This window comes from Oreochromis niloticus, linkage group LG10 (genome assembly GCF_001858045.2).
Source record: "Oreochromis niloticus isolate F11D_XX linkage group LG10, O_niloticus_UMD_NMBU, whole genome shotgun sequence".
NCBI classification, from domain to species: Eukaryota; Metazoa; Chordata; class Actinopteri; order Cichliformes; family Cichlidae; genus Oreochromis; species Oreochromis niloticus.
In genome coordinates, this window is record NC_031975.2 from 10508313 (window position 1) to 10527333 (window position 19021).

A 19021-nucleotide genomic window follows, 5' to 3' on the forward strand; every position below is an offset into this window, starting at 1 on the left:
TTCAAAATGAGTTATTTAAGAAACGAGCACAGCAAGTCATCAGACAAATATTCTTTATTTAGATTTAAAACAATAGTGACACTTAATGTAATTTCCTATACACAGAAAATGACTCGCTGACGTAATGTTACAATGCAGTATGCAGTAAAATAACTCATCCAGAAACTGACCCGCTCTGGTGCTGTTTGATTTGTCAGCTATAAAAAAGGGGAATAAGGCATCAGTTCATGGAGAAAATCCCATTTCATGTAAACTTTACCTTTGAATGTGTTTAGAAATAATAAATGTTTAGAAAGAATTGCAAATTGTGGACATGCTGAATGCATTCATGTAAATTTAGACAGTAATCATAGCGGGGGGAGACTTTTAGTTCCATTTGTAAGTATTTCAAATTTTACATATTTTGTTCTTGTTTTTTAAAATGTAAAACACTTTGTCAAAAAGTTTTTAGATCCTGTGACATGAATTGTGAGTAGAGTCAGATATCTAATGAGTTTATTTGCCTTTCACTTACAGCAACGAGGGAAAAAGATTGTGTGCATCCCCATGAGCTGTCTCATGAACTACTAGCATTTCCTGTCACAACAAATGGACACGTGTTAGCTGCATGCTAGGTTTTATTTAATGGTGACAATGTTTCCTGAAGAGGAAAGGTAAACCTGTTCATTCTTTAATACACACACACACACACACACACACACACACACACACACACACACACACACACACACACACACATATGTATAGTCTTAAAACATCATTTTCAAAATGCAACCCTGCATGTACTAATCTTTCTTATTTTATCCAATGAAAACGGACTATGTCACAGTTGGTTGTTATTCAATTCAATTTGTCATCTGCACTTTCTGTTTATTGAGGTTGAGGTTTGGTTGCTGGGTCAGTGTCTCTGAGTCATTTTTATAAAATATCTTTCTGGTATAAATATAAAGTATCAGGCTTTACTAGATCTGTTTTTGCATTTTTCTTTTTGTCATGACAAGATGGTGCTCACTAACAAGCACCATTGTCTTGTTGTGAAACTGCACACATGAAAAAAAAAAACAGGTTTAATATTCACATTTATTACAGTCCCTTTGAGGAACTTTGGAGACAAAATCTAAATCCTTTGGCCTTCTCAAGAGCCTCCCAGACCCTGAACAGACAGACAAGTAAAGTAACAAATAGTGAGTTCACTGTGTAATAACAATGTCTTTTTACATATATTGTTAGGTCCATTAGTTGTTTTTTTTGTTGGTTTTTTGCCTTTCTACACCATGACAGTGGATATTTACATCAACCAATCAAGATATAATTGAAGTGCAGCCTTTCAGCTTTAATTCAAGGGGTTTATCAAAAAAGTTTGCATTAACTGTGCAGACATATCCCCCATTTTCAGAGGTTTTACCATAAATGTGCATATAAGGATTGTTTTTATGACTGAGGTAAAAATCCTTTGCTTGGTTGTAGACAGAGAGGCCCCTGACAGCAATAAATGCTGTTTCCTCCCTTGAGATGCTCTTCCAAACCTTTAATGCAGTTGCCTTCACTTGCAGCTTGACTGTGGGTCTTTCTGCCGTCACTGTTGTCTTCAGTAACTTCAGTAAAAGCATGCTCTGTTCAGGTGAGACCAGTTGACTGAATTGGCCATTGAAAAATATTCCTTTTCTGTGCTTTGGGAAACTCTTGGGTTGCCTTTGCACAATGCTTTAGGTCCTTATGTTTTTGCACTATGAAGTGCTGCCTGATCAGTTTTGCAGCATTTGGCTGAACCTGAGCTGAGAGTACAGCTTTGTACACTCACAGTTCATCCTGCTGCTTCTATCAGCAGTCACATCATCAATAAACACTGATGACCCAGTTCCACTGGCAGCTTTACAGGCCCATGCCATAACACGTTTCTCTTGATTTCATCTTTCCAAAGATATTTTTTTACAGAACCATGTTTTTCGAGCAAAGTCTAATCTTGCATTCTTGTTTTTGACTGTAACCAGTGGTTTGCACCTTATTGTAAATCCTGCTGTAAAGCCTCTTTAATTAAAGCTGAAGAAACATTACAATCATATCTTGGCTGTTTGATTTAATATCCACTGTGTTGGTGCAGAGAGGAAAAAGTATCAAAAAAAAGTCTCATTGTCCAAAACCGTATGGACCTAATTGTAACTCTCACTCACATTTGGTACCATGGGCTTGTGCGCATCACGTTGTTGATAGTAAGCAGAGATAATGCAGTTCCTCCTGTAACACAGAAGTAACACAATGTAATTCACTACTGCATCCATCAGACAGTGGTTTACATGTACAAATGCACATAGATGCTCATTTGTGTCTTACTTGCTCTGTATGCCTCCACCTGGTGGTAATCCAGGGATGACAGTGGATGCAAGGACTGTGAGGACGGACAGCAGCTCAGGCTCTTCCCCTCTGGCACACAGCTCATCATAAATCTCTGATTAAAAAGAAAGATGCTTTCATTTTTAGAGAGTTTCTTTCTAATATACACTGGACACTAGGTTTAGGCAAAAGTCACAGCTAAAGTTTGTAAAGAGCACAGTTTTTAGGACTATTTTCAGCTGTGGATCAATACACATCAGGATTTCCAATGAGTATTTACCACACTAGGGTAAATGTGGGACTTAGAATAAATGATAGTGCCTGTGTTCATGGTTCATGGCAAGGATCACAGATTTGGTGTTTTGCTTTTGTTTTTTACCCAAGAAACGTCATAAATCATTTAAATAATTATCTTGGAAAAAAAACATTGATTAACAAATCTGTCAAACTTTTTTTTGCAAACCATTGAAACACCAAAGGGTGTCAGAATTGAAACATGACACCATGACAAAAACATACTCCAGTTTACTAATATGAAGGTTGTCACTGTCCACAGTGTCCCTTGCATAGCATCTTTACCCACACACCTGCCACCTTGGACTCCAGCAGGTCCTCCAGCTCAGCCTCCTGGTGTAATGCCTCTGTTGACAGCTGGGGGGCTCCAGGGAAGCACAGCAGGATGATGCTGATGTTGTCCAAGCTGCCCTGTGGAACAAAACGGCGTCAGCAGGGGTGAGTAATGACGGCTGACCTTACAAATGTCAACTTACGAAGCATCCCACTTGAGCAGTTTTGTTTTACACATAGATCATTTTTTTTCACATCAGCGTTTGCACTCCAATGTCACACAGACTCAGGGGAGCTGCAAAATGGAAATGGAGTGCGGAAGAAGGCATGACATTTTGAGGTCATTGTGCACATCCAGGCTGAAGCACTGTTACATAAGCGTGACATGAGGACCTAACAGAGTGCACATGTGGCTCAAGTTTATCTTAATGTGTTTCTGTGTTTGTAATCTGTCATGTAATTTTAATCCAATATCTACTTTCTTTCGTTACATTCCTTAAGGTTCTGTAAAATCTCTGAGCGAGAGTGTCGTAATTAGCTCTCATGGGAACCCTGAATAATGCGATGTAACCTGTTCCGACACCCCTGCAGTCTATTTTAAGGTTGTCTGATAGTCTGTTGTACCATGAACAGCAGCCACAGTCTCAGTGAGACTAAACCAAAGCTTAAGCTGAGGTCAGTGTTGCTTTTTAGCTTTTTAATTTTTGCCATTACAGCCAAAGATCCTATTCATTTTTTCCCCTCCATATGGGAACGAACATTTTTAAAGTAATCAGAAATTGTAGGCTGTGAATGGATTGATAAGTATGGCAGAACTTGGTGAAAAGAATCAGGAAAAGCCCAATTGCTGTGCCACATGTAACCACACAGGACTGGCATGACATTTTAAAACAAGAAGATGAAAACAAGACATTTAGCAAAAGGCGCACGTCTTGTATGTGCCTCTGCTCGGGCCTCAGTTATCATCTCACTCTGCAGCTCCCCTCAGCTCCATGATAAAGTGACCCTGAGAGCTTACATTAGCACACTCTAAGAAGAACATTTCTTATCTTTGGATTAAAAAAAAACCCTTTTACATTGTAAGCTTCCATATATGGATGTGTTTATTGACTTTGGAGCACATTTTACAAATATGCTGCATGTGCTATAGAATTAGTGAGGAAGTTCACATAGTCTGCTTCTGTTTTATCTTGTGTTTTTTTCCTAAAATTCAATGGGTTCTCAGGACCAAACTTTAATGTGGACTTTGTGCTTATTTTTGATTTAAAACAGTTTTACCTCAAGATAAGTTTTTAGTTGCAGAGATGAACATTTATGTAGTAAGAAAATATTTCCACGTGTGACTCTACAACCTTTACAACCTTTATCTTTAAAAGAGGAAGCAGAGCCCATTAGCTTATATCAAAAATGAATATTTAGTCCATTATATCTTTGTTTAAAAACACAGTCAATCTTGTAGTAGATTACTTTACTTGATTAGAAGCCAGAAAATTCAAAGCTGATTAAAAATTATGTAACTCAGCTTGAAACTGAAATTGTGTTTTTAATCAGTTGAAAGGATTTGTTATTCAGACTACTGAACAGCAGCACAAGTGCATGCAGTAAGTATGGGTAACGGTGCTGACCTTATAGAGGCAGAGGTCAATGACCTGAGTGCAGACGTCCCTCAGGTCGGTGCAGACACGCAGACGGTTGTGGATGAAGGCGCACAGCTCCTCGTTGCTGATGGTGTCCCACACGCCATCACAGGCGAGCACCAGGAATTCATCTGCCGGCGAGCGCTCCACCACACACACTTCTGGCTCAGGTGAAACCATCTGCTGGCTCGGCGTCCGGTTCTCTGCCCCCTTGTAGCCGAAGTCTCCCAGGGCGCGTGACACTGCCAAGGAGCCGTTGATCCGTTGGAGGGACACGGAGCCACCTGCGCTCTCAATACGTTCTTTCTCCAGAGGGCTGTAAGGTTTGTGATCCTCAGTGGAGAAGCAGACCTGCCCGGACCGGCACAGCATGGCCCTTGAGTCACCGCAGTTGGCAAAGTAGATGTAATATGGCGAAATGAGAGTGGCCACCACAGTGGTGCCGCCCCTCTCCCAGCCCTCTCGACGGGCCACAGAGTGCAGGTGCTTGTCAGTCTGGAGGAAGCCCTCTACAATGGCCCCTTTCACTTTTTGCGGGTCATCTTCTGGTCCTATTCCACCTGTGAGCACAAACAGTATTTTCTGAACCCAGCAGCCATAGCAGTCATCATATTGATGACTAACAACAAAGGAAAATCGCCAGCCTGTTTAAAATTCTGAATATCTGATTAAATAATATCCTTATAAGATAACACCCACACACACACCCACACACACACTGTCAGGTGTCACTGAACAGATCTCTCACCCGTTGCCAAGATGTGACCCAGAAGGTGTTGGGAGCAGTACTGAGCCACCGTGCTGCCTGCATGGCCATCGAACACTGCAAAGAAGCTCCAGTCGGCTAGCTCTGCACCCAGCTGTGGCACACAGTTGTGGAAGTCCTCCATGTTGGCCCTCCAGCCCTGCATACTACCTAGGGCATAGGTGAGGCCCCAGCGGGCGCAGCCCTCCTCTGTGAGCTTGTCCAGGACTGGCCGGTCTAGGTAGGGGCTGGGGATGACCTCCTCCTTCTCCCCCTCCCCTTGCTGCTCTGCTTCTGCTGCTCCTCCACGGCCCCCTTTGAAGAAAGAGCTGACCCTCTTTTCTGTTTCTTTCACCAGCTGGCGCACAAACGCAGGCATCTCTACACTGCCCTTCCTGGCTGTCCTCATGGCTTTTATGCACAGGTGTTGTGAAGGGAATCTTCTTTTGTCCCTGCCCCGGTGTTGCTGGCCGGGATGGAGGGCTGAGCTATAGGCCTGATGTGGGGCCTGTGCAGTGTCTGCGTAGCCCTGCTGCTCCAGGGCTCAGAGCATGGCTGCCTGAGCTGATGGATGTTGTGTGTGCTGGCTGCTTACCCCCCTCTTGCTGCTCATCTCCTTCTTCTCCTCTCCCTCTCTTGGGACCTCACTGATCAGCGCTTTCACCTCCGATCATCCTTTCGCTCCTGCTTGTTTGGCCTCTTCTCTGTGCTGCTGAGATTTCACCTTCTCCCTCGCTTTTTCATAGCTCTTCCCTCTTTCACCAGCTTCTCCCTTGCCTTGTTATTTTCCCTGCCTGTGCTGTGATTGGCTGGCTATTTGTGCGCACCAATCATTGCCTGGCTTGCTTTGCCACTGTCATGTTTGTGCTCACTCTCACTCACCATCCTCCTGCCTGCAGCTCTCTGCCCCTCCCACATCTTTCCTAATCTCAACCTTTGATCGGTCGGGATTATAGGCTTGTGGATTACAGTACTGTTGGACACGTAGCACAAAGTGTGAGATGGTTTGAAGAAGACACACAGAGGTTGGAGGTTGATCCTGTTAAACTGATCGTATGTCGTCCTTATCTTTTTGTTTATTAAACACAATAATAGTACATACACTTCAAACCACAGGTGTTTTTTCCTGAAATCAAAGCTGCGTTCATTCTTTAGGCGGGAGATAGACTGTATTTTTTTTTTGTATTTGCAATATCTGCTCAGTAATAAAACGTTTGGCTTGTAGACATCAAGTTAATGTGGATCTAACTTATTTTTTTTTATATTATTTAGAAACCAAAACAGTTTAAACTGTCAGAAGATTCCTGCGTTTTATAATCACAGAGGCAGAAATATGCGTGTCTTTGCCATTTAAACTGCAATTTTTATTTTCATGATTAATCACCATAACAGGACTTACAGCTGTTTTTGTTTGGCCCCGTTCCCCAAACAACAGCTTACATCTGTGCAGTGAGCAAGGATGACATCGCCACTCTGTGTAATTCTCCACATTACTCTGACTTGGGTACAGATATTAGTGAAGCTGCAATCAGACTAGAAGGAAGGAATTTTTTATTTTCTTTAACACCTAAGTCATGATGGTGTAAAAACCACTTGTCAAAGTGATACACACAATAAAAATAAACATCTTAGTTTGTTTTTGTCACCACCTGCCAAGAAGAGGCAGAATAGATGTGTTAGATGTGCCTCAGCTTGATCAACAGTTTTTATCTTTCCATCCTTTTTTCATGTTTTTTTCATGCTAATGTCAGATTTTCACTGCAGAGTTCTCATTTTCGCTAACAATATTGCCATGATGCTTGAAATGTAATAATAATGCTGCCTGTCAAATTCATTCTGCCAGAGGCTTCTTCCTGTTAAAAGGGAGTTTTTCTGTCCCACTGTCGCCTTCTGTCCACCAATAGGGGATCGTCTGATTGTTAGGGTTTTCACTCTGATGCTGTTCACTATAAAGCACCTTGAGTTGACTGCTGTTGTGGTTTGGAGTTATACTATATAAATAAATCTGAATTGAATGTATGATCAGTGTAAAATCACCAGTTAATCTAACATACATGCCCTTGGTCTGCTTACATAGGAGTTACTTACATGCAGTACCTGTAGAGAGCCATAGAAGCACAGGAAGAACATCCTAATGCAACTCAGAAGGGTCCAGCAAGAATCCTTTTATTTTCATATGTGTATTAGACACTATTAATTAGCAATATATCAGTTGTTCAATAACAGTTATATGACAGTTACATAATTTCCCTAGGGATTAATAAAGTATTCTGATTCTGATGACACCCTTAATTCATACTAAATACAGTACAGCAAACACATCATGGCTTTTTTAAATACAAATGTTAGTACAGCTCCCTTTTATAGTATACATCTGAGCCTGTGCTTTACATGGGTTTCCTCTTTTATAAGGTTGTTCTTATGTTATCTTTAGAGCTTTAAAGGTGTGAGTGAAAGTGTTAAATATACAGATGGCGAGGCGAGTTTGGCTCCGTGTTTTGGTCTGACACACTGAAGGTGTCATGAGGGACATTTGTGCAGAGTGAATAATAAATCTATAGAGAAACTCATCTTTCTTGCTTGTCTGTAAAACATGGCAAGTGAAGTACTGCAGTGACTGTATGTGTTCAGTTTGATGTCAGTGCTGTACTATGCAGCTTTTGGCATTAGCTTCTTGCTAACATTAGCTGTTTTCTTATCAGTTTGGATTGATGATCATTTTACGTTAAAAAAAACTGTCATGGACTGTCGTGCATGGAAAGGCCTCTGTGTGCAAATCAGCCACCAACTGGTTGAGGAAGCATTAGCCTCTACAAGCTGTGGGGCATGTACATGCTCAAGTCTCAGGTTCCCAATTTGAGTGTGTGAGTGTGAATCCAATACAGGATAAAATTAGGCCAGCCGGGCCTTATATTGCTGACGGAGCTGGGGTGGCCAAAAAAAGCCTGGAGTGCAAGCCAACGGTGGAAGCACAAGAAAGAGCGGAGAGCAAGCAGGACCACCGCTGAAATGGCCACCAAACGTAAGGAAATCAATATTGACAGCTTTAAGTAAAGTGAAGGAGAGCAGACGGGGTCAGAGTGCAGCTGTCAGGTGGAGAAGAAGGGAATTTATTTACTTTCCCTCTGCTGTGCCGGTGTGAATGCAGGCAGGATGGCAAGTTAAACACTGATTCCAGTGTGTCTTTCATTTGGTCGACAGATGGGCTGAATGGGATTGAGCTAAATGAGAGCCCACTGCTGACTGAATGTAGTTTGTTTTATTTGTAAAGGCTTAAATAGTTCTACACGATAAGAAATGCTGTCTTGTCAGGGCTGTTTTCCTTCTGATAACACGTAATTCCTGTTACTAGGATTAGAATGAGAGGGTGTACTTGTGCCCAGCTTTAAAGTGACTTCAGTGGCGTGACAGCATTAATGTTTCTGCTTTTATAAATTAATAAGAATACATCTACTTTTATAATTCTCAGGAAACCCAACCATGAAAACCAGCAATACTCTGCTGCTTTTAAATAATCTGTTGAATTGTGTCAGGCTGTTTGTTTTAATCATAAAATGATCTTAAATTTCTGCTGCAGTTAGGATGCTCATGAAATGTTGGTGGGTAAGGATCTCGTGTCTAATCTAAGGATTTATGATTTACATTCAGACATGTACAGATCCCATTAAAAACAGCATTCATTCAGAAAGATTTTCTCCTTTAATAAAGGAGCATGGCATAGCATGAAACGAGGTGAGGGTGTCCTTCATTTTCTGTAAGATTGTTTTGTCATTTCTCTTTGTTACCCTTTCCTCTTTATTATCCACACTCTAAATGACCACGTGTCCATTTTTCATACCCCCATTGGCTTTGGTCATTGTGGTACAAAGAATTTTGGACAACTTTTATGAGACCATGTGAAAAAGTCTCAGTCTCTATTTATGGCTTAAAACAGTTCAAATATCCACAGTGGGACTTATCAGAGAGAAAAGGGGGAATATGAGGTATACAAAAGTATACCTTTTGTATACCTCATATGTTTAAAAAACCAAATGAATTAATTTTTATTTACACAGCACCAAATCACAACAACAGCCTCAAGGCGCTTTATATTGTAAGGTAACCCTATGTAACCCTGCAGTAATACCAAGAAAACAGAGAAAACCCCAACAATCATATAGCCCCGGTGAGCAAGCACTTTGACAACAGTGGGAAGGAAAAACTCCCTTTTAACAGGAAGAAACCTCCAGCAGAACCAGGCTCAGGGAGGGGCGGGGCCATCTGCTGCGTCTGGAGGAAGACAGGGCAAAAGCCATGCTGTGGAAGAGAGCCAGAGATTAACAATAAGTAAAGATCAAACGCAGAGAGATGTATAAAAACAAAGTGAGTGAGAATTGTGATTGAAGGAGAAATACTCAATGCATCATGGGAATCCACCAGCAGACTACACCTACTGCAGCATAACTAAGAGAGGATTCAGGTTCACCTGATCCAGCCCTAACTATGTGCTTTAGCAAAAAGGAAAGTTTTAAGCCCAATCTTAAAAGTGGAGATGGCGTCTGTCTCTCATTCTACTTTTAAATAGTCTACGAACCACAAGTAAGCACACAGTCTGAGAGCGAAGTGCTCTAATGGGGTGATACGACCTGATTACTCAAGACTTTATATGTGAGGAGCAGGATTTTGAATTAAATTCTGGATTTAACAGGAATCCAATGAAGAGAATCCAATATAGGAGAAATCTGCTCTCTGTTTCTAGTCCCTGTCAGGACTCTTGCTGCAGCATTTTGGATCAACTGAAGACTTTTCAGGGAGTTTTTAGGACTTACTGATAATAATGAATTACAGTAGTCCAACCTAGAAGTAATAAATGCATGAACTAGTTATTCAGCGTCACTATGAGGCAGGATATTTCCAATTTTAGAGATATTGGGCAAATAGATGAAAGCAGTCTTACATATTTGTTTAATATGTGCGTTGAAGGACATGTCCTGGTCAAAAATGACTCCAAGGTTCCTCACAGCATTACTGGAGGCCACGGTAATGCCATCAAGAGTAAGAGTCTGATTAGATACCATATTTCTTAGATTTTTTTAGGGCCGAGTACAATGACCTCAGTTTTATCTGAATTTAGAAGCAAAAAATTAGCGGCCATCCAGGTCTTTATGTCTTTAAGACATTCCTGCAGTTTAACTAATTGGTGTGTGTTACCTGGCTTCATGGATAAAGCTGGATGTCATCTGCATAGCAGTGAAAATGTATGTTATGTCTTTTAATTATAGTGCCTAAGGGAAGCATGTATAATGTAAACAAAATTGGTCTTAGCACTGAACCCTGTGGAACTCCACAATTAACCTTGTGTGTGTGGAGAGGACTCTCCATTTACATGAACAAATTGGGGTCTGTTAGATAGGTGTGATACAAATCACTGCAGCGCAGTACCTGTAATACCTACAGTGTGCTCTAATCGCGCTAATAGATTATTATGGTCAACAGTATCGAACGCTGCACTGAGGTCTAGCAGGACAAGCACAGAGATGAGTCCACTGTCAGAGGCCATAAGAAGATCATTTGTAACCTTCACTAAAGCTGTTTCTGTGCTGTGATGAGCTCTGAAACCTGACTGAAACTCTTCAAATAAGCCATTCCTCTGCAGATGATCTGTTAGCTGTTTGACAACTACTCTTTCAAGGATGTTTGATATGAAAGGAAGGTTGGAGATTGGCCTATAATTAGCTAAGACTGCTGGGTCAAGAGATGGCAACGGTTTAACTACAGCCAGCTTGAAGGCCTGTGGTACATAGCCAATTTTTAGAGATAGGTTGATCATATTTAAGATTGAAGAATTAATTAATGGCAGGGATTTTTTGAGCAGTCTTGTAGGAATGGGGCTAAAAAGACACGTTGATGGGTTGGAAGAAGTAATTACTGAAGTTGACTCATAAACATCTACTGGAGAAACAGACTAAATAAATATCAATGGTACTGAAAGTAGCTGTAGATAATGTCACATCTGTGAGATGAATACGAGTAATTTTGTTCTCTAAAGGGTAAAATTTTTATTTGTGAAGAAGTTCATGAGGTCATTACTAGTTAACGTTAAAGGAATGGTTAGCTCAACAGTGCTCTGGCTTTTTGTCAGTCAGGCTACACCGATGAAGAGAAACCTAGGGCTGTCCTTATGTTCTTCAATCAGTGATCAAAAGTAAGGTTTTCTAGCTTCATGGTGTGCTTTTTAAAGATTTTTACTTTTATTTTTTATAAAGCAGCAGTATTTCTCCAGGCTAAATGACAATCTTCTAAATTAATGAGATCCTATTTACTCTCCAGCTTTGGAGTTAAGGTATAGTTATAGCAGGAAGTCTTTTTCAGAGGAGCTACAATATCCAGAGTCCCACACAGTGAAGACGTAAAATTATCAACAACATAACTCACCTCTGTAGGATTAAAATAAGTCGAGATAGATAAGTTCTTTTCCTGTGTCTTTCAGTACTTTCCTCACTTTGAAATACTTACTGCCTCGTTACTAGTTTTATCTCCACTGCAGTTTTATTGACTTCTCTACACCCTTCTGTCATGTTACCACTGTTGGTAACCCTGCTTCACAGTCAGGTCATGAAGTATAAGAAACATTAGCCTGTACCTAATTTAAGCTTAACAATTTCCCATTTCAGTTGCATATTCACTCAGACATACCCCGATCTGTGCATCACTCATTTAAGATGATGTCTTGTGCTTAATTGCATTGCAGTTGTGGATCTGGTGTACTGGCGTCACATGTGGAGGACTGGTGTGGTGTTTACAGGGCTGGTAATCGGTCTGGCCAGCTTGTTCCAGCTTAGTGCCGTCACTGTGGTCTCCAACGTCTTTCTGGGTGTCATGTGCATCACCTTCCCCCTCCGTTTTTATTATAAGCTACTGGAGCTCCTGCGCTGGAACCCCGGGGTTCACCCCTTTCAGTGAGTCCATCAGTGTTCACACACAGGTTTTTCTTTTCCAGCTAAAAATGCTGCTCCTCTGCTTTCTGGAAGCATGTTGCACTTTCTCCCAAATTTTGTGGCCTGATATTTGATATCTTTAAGCATCTGAGAGTGTTAGATATACTTTTTGTGTTTTTTAAAAGTCCCGATGTGTTATCCTGTGCTCAGGTCGTGTCTGGATTATGACAGCTCTCTGACAAATAAGGAGACGGTGATGCTGGTGGAGGAGATAGTGCTGCTGATCGCATTTTCTGTCACAGAAATCAAACGGCTCATTTTCATTGAAAACATATTTGACTCTATTAAGGTATGAGTGTGATGGTAAAACAATGGTATAGATGTCACAAAGCCAAGATTAAAAGACTCTTTGACTTTGGTGCCACCTGGTGGCAGCTGCACACCACACACACGCTTATGTGGGGCTCTGAGCAGCTGTGCTGTTTTAATCCAGGCTATATTGCTTCAGAGCAGCTAAAAATTAAACAGAGCCACCATGCAGTGTTAATTTTCTCATGGGATCAAGACTACATTCAACAGCTTTAAATCTCAGTGAGAAATGCATTAAAGCAGCATCATTCACAAATCAAATTACAGTTAATAAACTAAACTATTAAACTGTTCAGTAATCTTTTTCTGTGCTCTTTCTCTCAGTTTGTTGTGCTTCTGTATCTGCTGACCTATGTTGGCGTCCAAACTAATGGACTGACCCTGGTAATAAGTGGTAAGTTGCACCCGGTGCATACTTATGCTTTGTGCTAACACACGTATCTAATTTCCTCCATGTCTCTTTCCTCCACCTACATATATTAAGCTCCCAGCACCTTCAAATGTGTCTTCCTGTTTGTAAGACTCATGAGTGTTTGTGATCTATTATCTCAGTAGTTAAAGTGTGACTGGGTTTAGGCAGAAAAAAGCACACTGCACTTGATGCTTAAGATTTAAAAAATAACTTTTACTGCAAACATCACATTCCTTTTGAAGTCATGCCTCCATCAGTCGCCTCAGATGACTGGTTTGCACCAATTATTTAAATAGGAGAACGTTTTCATTAGAACCAATTAGTTTATTTTTGTGCAAAGCTAAAGTGACATAAAGCCCAGGAGGTAGAGCGGGTCATCTACTGATTGGAAGGTTGGTAGATTGATCCTTGGCTCCTCAACTCTGCATATTAAAGCATGCTTGAGCATGATACTGAGCCTCGAGCTGCCTCTGATGCATCCACTGAAGTGTGTGTGTGTGTGTGTGTGGGTGGGTGTCTGTGAATGTTAGACAAAGCTCTCAAAAACAAAGATTGAAAGTGGAGCCTAAATGTGTGTGTGAATGGATGAATGTGGCTGGTAGTAGAAAGTGTTTTGAGTGCTCAGCTAGAGTGCTCTAAAAGTAGCAGTCCAGTCATTTATGTGAATAATTTGTCTGTCCAGCTGTGATCGCTGTTTTCTCCCTTCCTCTGCTGTACAAAAAGCAGCAGGTGAGTTCATTTTATTTTAACAATTTTCTCAATGAAAATGATTCAGCAAAGTTGATTAATAGTTAAAACCAAACAAAACAGAAACACATCTTAGTAAAAATCGCGTGTAATTCTATGTAAGATGCAGAAATTGCTGGTTTGCACTGACCTCTGTGATATTTTGGTGACAGGTGCGGATAAGAAGGATGACTAGAGCAGTCAGAGCTTTTGTAAAGAGAGTCAAAAGCCTGTAAGTGACCAACCCATTTATGTGATATTGTTTTCTGTTCTTGGTCATGTCATGCTACCAAAATTGTAACTTTTTCTTCGGTGCTGGTATTTTCTTCATTGTGATGCCCCCATTTTGTTGTAGGTTCTCCAGTGTGTACGATTCGGCGAGGCCCCCTCCAGCCCCTGCACCAAAACCTGCAATTTCAGCTGCAAATGTGCCCAAACAGAAAGCCAAGTCAAAGTAACTGTGTTGGTCACGTATTGAAAACACCCAGCATTTGGGATTTGGGGAAAGCCTGGAAGGGCACATCCTCTGGGGGGCCGCTGGAGGGGCTGCTCGTTTCCACTTCTCCACCATGATGTTTGTTTATGGGAGCAAGATATAATTGATCCTGACAGCTTAAACAAAGCTGCCATTCACTGAAGGAGAGAGAGGATGAGGAGGTGTATGAGGAGGGGAATTTTATTTACTGTGATGCTCTCTGTGGGCAGCGTCTAATAGAACCAGTTCACACAGTCATCCTCTTCAAGTAGGCTATGGATGGCACAGAACATCACAGCTTTTTTTTTCTTTAATAACAAGTGTATTTTTACATAACTAGTACGCTGTGTTCCTGTCAAACTGTGGAAGTATTTATAATGAAGCCCTGCAGCATTATTGCTGCTTTTATTATGAAGCATCATTCATTGTTAGCTGGATAGAATAAAAAGACATGAACATCGCCTGCTATTAATCAGCATTAATAGTGTTGCACTTGCTAAGTCGAGGAAAAAGCTTGGTAAGCAGCCAGCCCTACAACCTTTAAAAGACTTACATGAGAAATAATGAGAGTGTTCTCCTTTAATCTTAGTGCTAATCACTTTTAATTAGAAACAAACAGTGACCTCATATTGTGGGAAAGCAGTTTGCTAATAAAAAAAGTACAACTCTTAACAAGTGGGAGGAATTTTGACTGTACATGCAGTTCATTTGGATTGATCAAAACACAAAAAGGCACTTTCTAGGTAACATCTTAGACTGTATACAAAAGATGGACATAGCAACCATGAAATCACCCAAAGTTTAAAAAAAAAAATTGCCATGTTGATGTTTTTTTAAACCACACGACATGAGTGTGGGACGGTTTTGGTTGTGTAACTGGGCGACACCACACGCTCCCTGGCTAACGACTTGTCAATCACATGGTAAAGCATTCCTTGCTTTATTGTCCTTCTGGACACTAATGTGGATAATAATTTACAAAATAAACCTGATTTTGTATTTAATAAGGCTTAAAAGTAGTGACTGGGCCAATCAACTCTCTGTACTGAGGTCACAGAGAAAAGGAAGCTGAGGAACATTTTCCCATAAACTTCTGTACAACATGGCATCTTTTTGCAACCAGTGGTGTCGCCCCCTGCTGGTACTTAGAAATACATGCTATGCTCTAACCATTTAGAAGCTGGTTTACAGTGCAAAGATTTAAAAACAAACAAACAGATGTCTATTTACAGACAGGACTTGCATTAGTTTCCAAATAACCTATTAATAACCTAATCACAATTAATTAGGCTTCTGTATTTAAATACAACTAAACCGTCACTGTTGTTATTAGGAATATGCCTAGTGTATTAGGTGGTGAGTGATAAGAGTAAACCATGGAGTGGTTAATAAAATCCCTTTATAAAGTGTTGAAATGAGTGTTTTCACCACCACCATCTTGGTGTTTAGAAAGGTACTGTAAGAACATTGGTTGGGGTCAGATTGTGAAATTGCATGCTCATTGGCTAACGACTTATCAGTCACAAGTTGTTATCCAGTGAGAATACCCCGGGTAATCCTCTTTTAGACATTTCAAATGACTAAAATTTACAAAATGGACTACGTTATATTCAGTTTGAACATTCAAAGAAATACATGTCTAAGGCACTTCTACACTGGCTTCACTTTTCTGACCTGGAAGCTACGTCCATCATCATGAATTCATTGTCTGCAAAACAAAACAATGAGGCCCAAAAGGCCAAAGCCACAGAGCCGGGTGATCTTACATTATTAGCATGTGATCTGCTGTGCATATAAATATGAGTACAGCGCTGTGTAGAGTAATTTAGTATTATGGCTGTATTCACCAATTTTCCATTGTTTTGAGTTACGACTTACTAAGCCATCACTAACTAGCTAATCAATTATCACATGTCCATAACTGCAGGAACCAGATGCCTAAACTGCTTTCAGGGAACATTTGAGGAAGCCATTAAATCCCAGTTATAGTCAAATTTGGTGCAGTTTTAGGAATTTCATGGAATTATCAGCACTGATGGCAAAATAATGGACTTTAATTCCATTCTTTCCCCCCAAAATAATCAATATATCCCCACAGCATTACAGTTTGCGAAGTATAAAACATGCTTTTTACACTTTTACCACTCTTATCTAGAAGTAGTTGCTACCACATGCTGTAAACATAGAAATTAGGTGACTTTGCACAAACATGAGCACAGAAAACAACAAGAGTTTGGGTGAACTCTTTCTTTATTGTAACAACCAGCTGCCAAGCCTGAGCCAGTAGTCAGCAGTGTCGTTTAAGCCTCTAACGCTCAGTGTTTTAGACCATAAAAATGAAGCTGCTGCTCATACTAATGTGTCTTAATGAGCGTGTAAAATTCATGTTGGGTGTTTGGATTTACAGATAGTTATGCTTTTATTTACCCAGAATATTCTGTCAACTTATTTTCAAAAGTCTTATTTTTAGAAAGAGTATTTTTTCTAATCTTTAACCATATTTACCCACCTCTGCAGTATACAGAGAACAGTAAAACGTGGATATTCTAAACGAAAACTGTTTATTGCATAAATGATGCATTCGTGCAATATCAGAATTAGTGTAGTATCAGTGGTACTGCGCACTTTGGGTGTGAAATTAGCAGACTTTTTTCTCTTATTCACTGTAATAACAACTATCAGTATAAACACGTGGTCTTAAATAACAGCTGCCTAAAGTCAGGCATCATCTGCTAGCCCATGTTTTAGGTCTACTCTATATTTATAATGGATTCTTTTTTTTTTATTGTGATGTTCTATTGTAATTTTGCTCCCAAATAAAATCTTGTTTACTAGAAATAAAGACGAGTTTCCTCTGTGCATTCACAAAGAGTACCGTGCAAAAGTCTTGAGCTCAACCCCTCATTTATTTGTTTTAGCAAGTATACATGAAAATACAGCATATAAGGCAAAAACAGTTTGTACAGTTCCATTGAACGTGAAAGTCAATATTTGGTAAGACCAACTTTATTCAGTATCGATCACTCCATGAGACCTGTTGCAGCTGATTTTTAGTCCATATGTCAGCATTTTCTCCTCGTTTCCCTTCCTTAAGAATGGCTTCTTGACAGCCCCCCCCCCACCCCCACTGAGACCATTTCTAATGAGGCTTCAGTGAACAGCAGATGGATCAGCTGAAGCATGTAGACATTGAAAAACTTCTGAAATCAGATCCATTGTTAAATATCACTTTTTAAATGAAAAGGAAGTCTGGCTCCTTGGAAGCACAACATAAAGAAAGGAGGGGTGACTCTTCACTTTTGCACAGTAGTGTTTTATTAATCAATTTTCCTCCACTGCCTAAGCTGACTTTTTTCATAGTGTATATTTCAGCTGGTGCTATAAAGAATGTAACAACACTCTATGAGACATGACGGCGGGAGCAATCACAGCACCAGGACTCTGATAGAGAAACATCTAAATGGAATTAATGCATCATTTATTCCATTGTTTGTAGTTTTGTGCTGTGAAAACGCCGTCTGTGCCAAAGGGTTAGTAGTTTTCCACTGTGTAAACAGGCTTGACAGTAAGACTGCAGCCATCCAAGTTTTAATTCTCTCTGACAAGGAGCAGCCAAGGGTCGCATTATGTATTCAGTGATGCACACGCTCTATCGGGGGTTGCGCTGACCCATTTGTCCACTAGGTGTTACCCTAGGAAAGTGTTCGCCAGAGCCCGTAACACGAGGACTGATCTAAACAAATCACTGATTTCTGTCAAACATCTCCACCCTCACTGTGGTGTCGTTACAACGTGAGCTCTGGCATTTCACAGCACAAACACCACATCATTGACTCACGGTAATAATAAGAGCTTTTCTCTTTGATGTGGGCGTCACAGTAATTGCAATGTGACTGTGACCTTGAGATGATTTTTATTTCCCTTAAAAAAATAAATAAAACCAAACTCTCTTCGTCACTACAAACTCTTTTTCAAATCTTCAAGGACTTCTTCTCTTGTTTCCCCGTGTCGTGACTCAGAGCTTCCATCTCTCAGAGTGTTTACTTTAAAAAGGTCACTGAACACCCTCATCTGGAGCTTTCTGTCTTCACACAGCAATTCAGTAGACTCTTTCTTCTATTCCTTTAGCTTTTCAAGTGGTTTTGGTTATGTTTCCAACTGAGAACACACTTGGCAACAATATGCACTTTTAATACATACGTCAGTCAAGAAAATAGCTCAAAACCATCTAGTCACAGTGGAGGAATGTGAGCACTACAGCATACACATATCAGCAGGGAATCCCCTCCCCCCTGCCAAATGTTATAATGGCACTTTAAAAATATTAGTTCTCTGGCTCCTCACAATAATAATCAGACATTGTATATCCTACAGGAGTATGAACTATGTAATCTATTTTAGTTTAACAAAAATAATGCAAGTATCTTTCTTCAGTGCACATAAAACCAAAAAACAGAAATCTGAAATGTTGCATATTGTCGTTTCCCTGATTTGTCTCCACATGATTACAAATCTACATGTTTTGTTCCCAAAAAAAGAACAGCATCATAACATTACAACCGCACATCACAGGACTGCGACAGAAGTACTTTAATCCCTTTATGTCTGTGATGCAGCTAGAATATTTAGTCTCACTGGACCTCACAGTTTGGTCTGGTGATGTAGCTGAGAATATGGATTTATGCTCTCCAACATGAAAAAAAAAAGAGAAAACTGTTTATTTTTGCAGACTAACTCTGACATTAATCTATTCTCTAACCACTTTTACTCATGTATAGAGCATATAAACTGATGCAGGCAGAAGATATTGTTAGTTCTGCCAAAGCACTTCAGTACCCTAAG

General features: G+C 40.3%; 2 protein-coding genes across 4 annotated transcripts; one reads left to right on the forward strand and one right to left on the reverse strand.

Moving 5' to 3' along the window:
* Window positions 1-38: 38 nt before the first annotated feature.
* ppm1nb (protein phosphatase, Mg2+/Mn2+ dependent, 1Nb (putative)) lies at window positions 39-6078 on the reverse strand. Of its 2 annotated transcripts, XM_013265087.2 has the most exons (6): window positions 5284-6078; window positions 4524-5095; window positions 2919-3036; window positions 2332-2446; window positions 2172-2235; window positions 39-1153 (listed from the first exon to the last, which is right to left on the reverse strand). In XM_013265087.2, exons 1-6 carry the CDS (start codon window positions 5687-5689, stop codon window positions 1136-1138), a joined length of 1293 nt encoding a protein of 430 aa, XP_013120541.1. In that variant the 5' UTR covers window positions 5690-6078; the 3' UTR covers window positions 39-1135. The 2 variants fall into 2 exon arrangements, with proteins under 2 accessions (XP_013120541.1, XP_005472041.1); XM_005471984.3 differs by having other exon boundaries at window positions 1038-2235.
* On the forward strand, window positions 2970-18866 carry rtn2b (reticulon 2b). Of its 2 annotated transcripts, none has more exons than XM_005471983.4 (7): window positions 2970-3063; window positions 12011-12218; window positions 12408-12546; window positions 12891-12960; window positions 13661-13707; window positions 13878-13936; window positions 14060-18866. In XM_005471983.4, the coding sequence occupies exons 2-7, from the start codon at window positions 12037-12039 to the stop codon at window positions 14160-14162; spliced, it is 600 nt and encodes a 199-aa protein (XP_005472040.1). In that variant the 5' UTR covers window positions 2970-3063; window positions 12011-12036; the 3' UTR covers window positions 14163-18866. The 2 variants fall into 2 exon arrangements, with proteins under 2 accessions (XP_005472040.1, XP_003456838.1); XM_003456790.5 differs by lacking the exon at window positions 2970-3063 and adding an exon at window positions 8162-8302.
* Window positions 18867-19021: the final 155 nt, after the last annotated feature.